At 44.0% G+C, this 10,055-nt stretch overlaps 1 protein-coding gene across 1 annotated transcript in view; it reads right to left on the bottom strand.

The window, feature by feature from the left end:
- Window positions 1-10,055, bottom strand: part of ADAMTS9 (ADAM metallopeptidase with thrombospondin type 1 motif 9) — a 256,075-nt gene that overhangs the window by 19,169 nt on the left and 226,851 nt on the right. The window contains exon 30 of the mRNA XM_073569764.1: window positions 9,728-9,901. Coding sequence (XP_073425865.1) covers window positions 9,728-9,901 — 174 coding nt within the window. The remainder of the gene's footprint in view (window positions 1-9,727; window positions 9,902-10,055) is intronic.

The following is a 10,055-nucleotide window of genomic DNA, read 5'->3' as shown; positions in this document are numbered from 1 at the left end:
ATTAAAACTAATGTCGGCCGCACCTGTCGATATTGATGGGTTCAGCGTGTATGGAGGCACCGACCATGTGATTGTTGGAGGAGACGTCGATCAGAGATACCTGATTTCAGACCGCCGATCGCTCCTCCTGAGATAAGCCGCCAGTAGAGATGTCTGTCGGTGACTTTCTCAGACACCACAGGAGAGCTCGACCAAACGAAAGCTCCTGTGTATGGGAGAGATGTCCGAGATAGCTGTCGGACGAGCGGTTGGCCATCTAATGTGTATGGGGCCTTAAAGGGGTTTTCCGGCCTTGGGGTACAAGTCTGCATTCCTTTGCGCACTGTGAGAATTCTCCTGTGTCGGCGCCAGGAGCGAGCGGTCATTGACTGCAAGTATGCAATATGCATTACTGCCGGCCACATTCCAACTAGACGTGTCCGACTTCGCTCAGTACACCTGCACTGAGCGAGGCTGAATAAAGTCTAGTCGGCACACGACTGCACATATTTAAATAACATACTTGTGTTCACCCACCCGCCTGTTCCAGGAGCCAGAACTGGAGAATCCTGACAGCATGCAGTGAGAGAGCTGTGAGGCTTCACTAGTCTGCAGTCATTCTAAGGTCGGGGGTCACACTTGCGAGAAACTCGCATCAACACCCAGCACTGCCGCCGGCACTCGGGACCGGAGTGTGCGGCTGCATGTATTTCTATGCAGCTGAACACTCTGGTCCCCAGTGCCGGCGGCAGCGCCGGGTGTTGATGCACGAGTTTCTCGCAAGTGTGACCCCCCGACCTTAGAATGACTGCAGACTAGTGAAGCCTCACAGCTCTCTCACTGCATGCTGTCAGGATTCTCCAGTTCTGGCTCCTGGAACAGGCGGGTGGGTGAACACAAGTATGTTATTTAAATATGTGCAGTCGCGTGCTGACTTACACACCTCACATACAGCAGCCCCTGGGCACAAGAGACTGCGGTCGGACGGCGACATTAGGTAGTGGTCTTCCAAATTATACTCTGGCCGAACATTCATCCCACAGCCATCTCGGACATCTCCATACATGGGAGCGTTCCTGCGTTCTGTATGAGAAAGCCACCAACAGAAATCCGGACAACCCTTTAAAGGGTCCTAAGCCAAGAATTTCATAGCGGTGACCGACTCGGGTCACATTTTCTAATCCTGTCTTCTATTTAGACTAGAGGTGACATTCCGTGCCATCTTGTCCCACTTTTTCTACTTTTGTAATCAAGATCTACCCTTTGCAACATTTCCTGACTATTTCTCGGTCTATCAATTCTTTATAAGAAATTACATGTCTGTGTCTAAAAAGGGGAAAGGTCTATGTATCACCCTGTCCAAAGTGGGTGGTCCTGCTCTTTTGGGAAAGTTCTCAGGTGTGATTCTGTCCCTTTTTTTTCCAACACCAACATCCCCCAATAAGGCCCTCACCTATGAAGAAGATGTGGTCTGTGGTCATAAATCAGCTGAGAGGAGCTCAGAAAAAGACAGATATAAGAGTTATAAACTTTCCCACTTGGAGATGAGAGCTCACTGATGGATTTTCCCTCCTTAACTCATTCTGCAGCCAGCAACAGACAGTGTACATGCTGCACCAGCATTCTCCAGAACTAGCCACTGCTCAGTGACATTTTGGCACCAGGCTATTGGCTTTATGTCTCGGGAGTGAAATACAGGGATGTCTTTTGGAATAAGTAGAATAAAGCCGCTGCATAAACATTAGCGACCGTCCGATCTAGCGCGGAGCATCTGAGTAGAAACACACGGCGTGCGCAGCACAGAGTGTACCGACTGCACGCCTAAGCTATTACGCAATGTTTGTGGGAATTAATCATTGACTTTTAGGATCTATGGAGGAACAGCTGGAAGCCACAGCTCAAATCCTCCTCCGAAAATGTTACAGTATGCGCTGAAAAAAAGAGACTATTTTAACAGTTTTAGATGGGTTGTCCGGTATTTTAAAGGCGTTCCCTAAGTTATATATATGGGGTTAAAAAATACTGTAACTAATTAGTGGTGGATTACAATGTCTTTTAATTATTTTATTCATATGGGTTTATAAGAGCTGAAATATACATATGTGATCACTGCTCCATTCACTTCTATGGATCTGCGGAGCTGAAGTGTACATGTGTAATCTCTGCTCCATTCACTTCTATGGAGCTGAAGTGTACATGTGTTATCACTGCTCCATTTACTTCCATGGATCGACGGAGCTGGTGTACATGTGTGATCTCTGCTCAATTCACTTCTATGGATCTACGGAGCTGAAGTGTACATGTGTGATCTCTGCTCCATTCACTTCTATGGATCTATGGAGCTGAAGTGTACATGTGTGATCTCTGTTCCATTCACTTCTATTGATCTATGGAGCTGAAGTGTACGTGTGATCTCTGCTCTATTCACTTCTATGGATCTGAAGTGTAAATGTGTGATCTTTGCTAAATTCACTTCTATGGATCTATGGAGCTAAAGTGTACATGTGTGATCTCTGCTCCATTCACTTCTATGAATCTATGGAGCTGAAGTGTACATGTGTGATCTCTTCTCCATTCACTTCTATGGAACTGAAGTGTACATGTGTGATCTCTGCTTCATTCACTTCTATGGATCTACGGAGCTTAAGTGTACATGTGTTATCACTGCTCCCTTCACTTCTATGGAGCTGAAGTGTACATGTGTGATCACTGCTCCATTCACTTCTATTGATCTATGGAGCTGAAGTGTACATGTGTGATCTCTGCTCCATTCACTTCTATGGAACTGAAGTGTACACGTATGATATTTGCTCCATTCACTTCTATGGATCTATGGAGCTTAAGTGTACATGTGTGATCTCTGCTCCATTCACTTCTATGGATCTACGGAGCTGAAGTGTACATGTGTGATCTCTGCTCCATTCATTTCTATGGATCTACGGAGCTGAAGTGTACGTGTGTGATCTCTGCTCCATTCACTTCTATGGAACTGAAGTGTACATATGTGATCTCTGCTCCATTCACTTCTATGGATCTAAAGTGCACATGTGTGATCTTTGCTTCATTCACTTCTATGGATCTATGGAGCTGAAGTGTACATGTGTGATCTTTGCTCCTTTCACTTCTATGGATCTATGGAGCTGAAGTGTACATGTGTGATCTTTGCTCCATTCACTTCCATGGATCTACAGAGCTGAAGTGTACATGTGTGATCTCTGCTCCATTCACTTCTATGGAACTGAAGTGTACATGTGTGATCGCCGATCCATTCACTTCTATGGATCTATGGAGCTGAAGTGTACATGTGTGAGCTCTGCTCCATTCACTTCTATGGATCTACAGAGCTGAAGTGTACATGTATGATCTCCGATCCATTCACTTCTATGGAGCTGAAGTGTACATGTGTGAGCTCTGCTCCATTCTCTTCTATGGATCTACAGAGCTGAAGTATACATGTATGATCACTGCTCCATTCACTTCTATGGATCTATGGAGCTGAAGTGTACATGTGTGATCTCTGCTCCATTCACTTCTATGGATCTATGGAGCTGAAATGTACATGTGTGATCACTGCTCCATTCACTTCTATGGATCTATGGATCTGAAATGTACATGTATGATCTCCGATCCATTCACTTCTATGGATCTATGGAGCTGAAGTGTACATGTGTGATCTCTGCTCCATTCACTTCTGTGGATCTATGGAGCTGAAATGTACATGTATGATCTCCGATCCATTCACTTCTATGGATCTATGGAGCTGAAGTGTACATGTGTGATCACTGCTCCATTCACTTCTATGGATCTGTGGAGCTCAAGTGTACATGTGTGATCTCTGCTCCATTCACTTCTATGGAACTGAAGTGTACACATGTGATCTCTGTTCCATTCATTTCTATGGATCTATGGAGGTGAAGTGTACATGTGTGATCTCTGCTCCATTCATTTCTATGGATCTATGGAGGTGAAGTGTACATGTGTGATCACTGCTCCATTCACTTCTATGGATCTGTGGAGCTCAAGTGTACATGTGTGATCTCTGCTCCATTCACTTCTATGGAACTGAAGTGTACACATGTGATCTCTGCTCCATTCATTTCTATGGAGGTGAAGTGTACATGTGTGATCTCTGCTCCATTCATTTCTATGGATCTATGGAGGTGAAGTGTACATGTGTGATCTCTGCGCCATTCATTTCTATGGATCTATGGAGGTGAAGTGTACATGTGTGATCACTGCTCCATTCACTTCTATGGATCTATGGAGCTGAAATGTACATGTATGATCTCCGATCCATTCACTTCTATGGATCTATGGAGCTGAAGTGTACATGTGTGATCTCTGCTCCATTCACTTCTGTGGATCTATGGAGCTGAAATGTACATGTATGATCTCCGATCCATTCACTTCTATGGATCTATGGAGCTGAAGTGTACATGTGTGATCACTGCTCCATTCACTTCTATGGATCTGTGGAGCTCAAGTGTACATGTGTGATCTCTGCTCCATTCACTTCTATGGAACTGAAGTGTACACATGTGATCTCTGTTCCATTCATTTCTATGGATCTATGGAGGTGAAGTGTACATGTGTGATCTCTGCTCCATTCATTTCTATGGATCTATGGAAGTGAAGTGTACATGTGTGATCACTGCTCCATTCACTTCTATGGATCTGTGGAGCTCAAGTGTACATGTGTGATCTCTGCTCCATTCACTTCTATGGAACTGAAGTGTACACATGTGATCTCTGCTCCATTCATTTCTATGGAGGTGAAGTGTACATGTGTGATCTCTGCTCCATTCATTTCTATGGATCTATGGAGGTGAAGTGTACATGTGTGATCTCTGCGCCATTCATTTCTATGGATCTATGGAGGTGAAGTGTACATGTGTGATCACTGCTCCATTCACTTCTATGGATCTATGGAGCTGAATTGTACATGTGTGATCTCTGCTCCATTCACTTCTATGGATCTATGGAGCTGAAATGTACATGTATTATCTCCGATCCATTCACTTCTATGGATCTATGGAGCTGAAGTGTACATGTGTGATCTCTGCTCCATTCACTTCTATGGATCGATGGAGCTGAAGTGTACATGTGTGATCTCTGCTCCATTCACTTCTATGACATTTTAATACAGATCATGATGTGACCATAAAAATTGCCAATAATTAAAAATAAATTAATTTATCACGAAAACCTGATTTATACAATCGGTGATGTGTACGTTTCCTCTCCGCTGCACCCATGTGAAGGCGTTTCAATTGCATCTCACATATGTTAAGACAGGGGGCGATGTTGCATTTATGAATAGTGCTTTAGCGCCACCACTGGTGAAAGGCAGTACTGCAAATTAAATATTTTTCTGCATTTCCATCATTTGCCATGGAACAGCCGCCTCCCGGCCCTGTACGCTGGTCGCACATTATGTGATATAGTATGCGCTTAGCGTCGGCCACAACATCTCTGCACAGTAAATCTCCTTTCACAACAATGCAGAAAGTTCCTGTACAGTTTTCCATTATTTCCAGGAAGGTGGCCCAAGTGCTTGTTAGGCTCATAATCCTGATTTATGACTAGCTAACTGGACGTTACGAGTTTAGGCCATTCTACTCATAAGGGTTCCTGTGAACCGGGGATTTATTGGCCAGGGGGTCCCGGAAAGCTTGTGTTACCCAGGTCACCCCCTGCTGTCAGAGTATGACCCACCTGATGGGAGGCGCGACTCCGTGCCGGCAGACTGTCCACTGTGCGACTCCGAGCACCCGCTTTCATTTTTGCCATCTATTACATTAGGCTCTGTTCACACGTTGCGTTTTTTACTGTTTTTTTTAACGCAAATATTAAGACGCGTTTTACAGAACCAGCAAAAGTTACGAGAGTTCAAAAATCTCCTGCAAACTCGTTGGGTTTTTTTTCCTGACCGAATTGGAAAACTGCTGCGTTTTTGAAAACGGATGCATGGCACAAGAGAGAATAAAAACGTAGTAAAAAACACAGCAAAAATGGAGCAAATATGCAGCAAAAATAGAGTAAAAATGGAGCAAAAGTGGAGCAAAAATTGAGAAAATAAGCAGTAAAAATGCATCGTGTGAACATAGCCTCCGTATGGTAATGCCCCTATCATAGGGGGTCCACTCTGGTACTAACTCCCCTAATTCTGCCAGTCAATGACGGTGAAGCTAAATTTACCGTGTAAAGCCGACTTAGGTCAATGTGCCTAATTTTAAAAGCAATGACCATGTGTGGTACAGAGAAGACCCCAAATTCCATCTGATCCCCCTTCCTCTTTCCTTACCTGTTATGATGATCTATTTTAGGTTTCTATGATTACAAGTAGGGTAGGAATTAGGGTGTGTGCACACGCTGCGGAATCCGCTGCGGATTAATCCGCACGGATTTTGCAAAAACCGCAGATAATCCGCAGGTCAAAAGACCTGCGGATTATCTGCGGTTTTGCCTGCGGTTTGGTCCTGCGGATTCACCATCTCCACAATGGTGGAGATAGGAACCCGCTGCGGATTCCGCAGAAAGAATTGACATGTCAATTCTTTCTGCGGTTTCAAAGCCGCAGCAAATCCGCTCGGATTTTTCCGCAACGTCTACACAGCGGTTTTTGGTTACCATTCATTTGAATGGTACTGTACACAGCAGCTAAAACTGCTGCGGAAACGCAGCGGAATTTGCAGCGTGTGCACATACCCTTAGGGGTCTGCGACTGGCAACTAAAGTAGGGGGCGCAAATGACCTTGGTAGTTTATATACCGTGACCTTACATTCCCACCTGCATTTGCTAAAGTGGTCGTGCGGAGAGTCTCTTGTTTGGCTCGCAATGCGCTCCTCCAAATTTTTCTTGCACATCCATGCACCTGCAAGGTGAAGCATCCTGACGTCAGGGGCAGGGAAACGTCTGCAAGCACTGAGCAATGAGGGCTTTTTTTAAGTCTCTTGCGTCTCCAAGAGGTTGGCCGTCTTTTACAGAAGTCCAGGATGTCTACTTTTTTTTTTTTTTTTTTTAACTAGAACGTTCCAGACTTTTTTTTGTTGTCGTTTAGAAGCATTATTTGAGCATGCACTAACCTGGGCAACAGTAGTGAGAAGGAGGAGGTGAGCTGTGACATCACAGATTGTGTATGGTCGATCCTGTGTTATCTACTGTTTATAGAGGTGTTGTCAGTCATTGTACAGGAGGAGAAGGTGAGCTGTGATATCACCTATTGTAAATGGTGGCTCCTGTGTTATCTACTGTATATAGAGCTGTTATCAGTCATTGTACAGGAGGAGGAGGTGAGCTGTGACATCACCTATTGTGAATGGTGGATCCTGTGCTATCTACTGTATATTGAGCTGTTATCAGTCATTGTACAGGAGGAGGAGGTGAGCTGTGACATCACCTATTGTGAATGGTGGCTCCTGTGTTATCTACTGTATATAGAGGTGTTATCAGTCATTGTACAGGAGGAGGAGGAGGTGAGCTGTGACATCACCTATTGTGAATGGTGGATCCTGTGTTATCTACTGTATATTGAGCTGTTATCAGTCATTGTACAGGAGGAGAAGGAGGTGAGCTCTGACACCATCCATTGTGAATAGTGGATCCTGTGTTATCTACTATATATAGAGGTGTTATTGTTTGTGAAAAGTGTTCTAAATATTAGACTATAGTATAGTTCCTGATCTGTAAAGTTCACTTTCCAGTATATTATAGTATAGTCTAATATTTAGCTTAGTGACCAATGTGATAATTGCAAGATTTCAGCTTTATTTTTCATATAATATGATAACATTTTAAACCCTTCCATTTATTTATTTATTTTTTTTTTTAAGTATAAACATAAAAACCTGAGTTTAGCGGTAGGTCACGTCCTCGGTGTGGCAGCATACAGTATGTTGCTTCATCTCCTGGATTCTATATGCCGCCTCTGTATAAAATCAGAGACATATCGCACTGTATTAAAGCTCCATAAGACGGCCGTGTGCCTGACAACGGTAGAGGAGACCGTACTACTACCCCGGAGCTGTCAGGGAAAGCAGTCCTATGTCTTCATACTCAATATACATGTAGGAAAACACCTGCATGAACTATATGAAAAGTACGGTAATTAAGTCCTCACCATTGGTGCGCACACTTCCTGGAACGAGCCCAGATCCTTCTCTCCTCTTTGTCGTCTCGGAATTAAGTTGTCACTTTTTATGTTTTTTTCATATGGCAAAACCACAAGAACCTCTACTCCTAGATTTATTACCTGCTTCTCCGGGAGGAAAACAGTGTCTGATGTTGGATTAATTAGGAAGTGCCGTCACAATGCAGAGGAAGTTGCCGAGGACCACTGACCCCTACGGAGGCAAGGGATGCCCTACAAGGCTGTAACCTTACAAAGGTCCAGTCTGTTTCTCTTTCGAAATCTGCCGTATCCCGTCGGACACTGTATTAAGGTGATCCTGTTGCCTAGCAGTATTTCTGCAAGGGGTAAATATATGCACTAGGAAGCATGACATGGCGCCGCAATACTATGCCTGCAGCTCTAATGCATGAAGATGCAAGGGACTTCTGCACACTGTTCCATGTCAAGTTTTAGCGGGCAGACTAAAGTAGGGAAGGGATTAGAGATGAGCGATTAAATCCGTAAAGAATCAAAGTCATCAGAAAATTTCCCCAATGTTTTGGGTTCCGTTTGCATGAAACAAGCAAAATGGCGTCAACCTGGCCAACATTTTGCCGATTTGTTTTGATGGCCAGGAAGAGGCTATAAAATAAAAAATTATTATACCCAACTGTCCCAGGCCGTCCCTCATCTTTCCTGCTTCTACCCGATGATCTTCCTCTTGCTCCATCCAGCCACTGGATGGGTCTTCGGATCTTCTGGCACTAAGCCGCACACGGTCATGTGAAGCTGGACCACCATCATTGATGTCAATAAATCGTCCTGCACCCCATATGTCTGTGTGGGGTTGAAGGTCACAGCCCGCCTACCCATATGAGGTTTAGACCCCAGCAGAAAATCCAAAGACCCATCCGAAGCGAGCGGGGAGAACCAGTAGGATGAGATTTAAGAAATGAGTATTTCGGGTCACTTTCCAATTCACACCAAACTGAATCTGACGGCCAATTAGAGCGAATCTGCGCAAAATTAATTTTGGATAGATTTTCTCAACTTTAGGTGGGATTTACGGTAAAGTGCTGCAAAACTGGATTTTTTTTTTTCCATATTTTAGGAAACTGGACTGTGCCTAACAAGTTCTGCCACTTGATGCTTTTTTAGGCGGCCATCAGGCACAGCGCAGCTTTCGTTTTTTTCTACGAGCAATTTAGGAAATTAAAACCGAGCGCCGTCCTTTCTGTCGGACAGTTTTGATACATGAGGCTCTTTGTTTTATCTACCGTAATCTGGAAAAAAAAAGTGCAATCATGAAGGTAACTTTTTTTTTTCTTCAATACAGTAAGAAGCGCATTTACTTGCTACCCTTTTTTTTTTGGCAGACGTACTTGCCGGACTTGGGGGGGGGGGGGAAAGAAGAAGAAAGAAAAAAAAAAATTTTCCATCAGTCATCTGATTTGTATCAGGAGCGGTCTGAATCCCTGCAGAGTGTAAACTTTGGCAATCTGACAAAAATCCACGAACGCACTCGAGCCCCGGCTTACACCTCACAAGGGGTAACGTGAGCCCGACCCACGTCAGGATGAGCATCTTGTACGTTTTGAATATTCTGGAGCTGCCCACCCCCCGGATCTCCTACTTACGTCTTGCCATTCTTCTGCTTTCCAAGTGTAAACTGGACAATCCCCTCTTTGGCAAATTTGCTCTGACGCGGGTCTTGCAGACTGATTGCACTCGGATGCCCTGGAAGATTTCTGAGGACCAGCTTGGCAGTGGACGGTCCGGTGTTGTACCCCTCGGCCGCATGTTACTGAGCACTAGGAGGAAGACACATTGTGTAAGTCATTGTCTAAGATAATTACTTATTAAGATTTAATATTAACTTCCAGATTTCTATTATTTTTTTTTGTAATTATAAAATCTCTAAAACAATTACTTTTAATTGCATTCTTGGCGCTTTAAGTTATTTTT

This window comes from Dendrobates tinctorius, unplaced genomic scaffold (genome assembly GCF_039654945.1).
Source record: "Dendrobates tinctorius isolate UK_male_01 unplaced genomic scaffold, ASM3965494v1 ptg000027l, whole genome shotgun sequence".
Lineage (NCBI taxonomy): Eukaryota > Metazoa > Chordata > Amphibia > Anura > Dendrobatidae > Dendrobates > Dendrobates tinctorius.
This window is presented reverse-complemented; position numbering and strand designations above follow the sequence as displayed.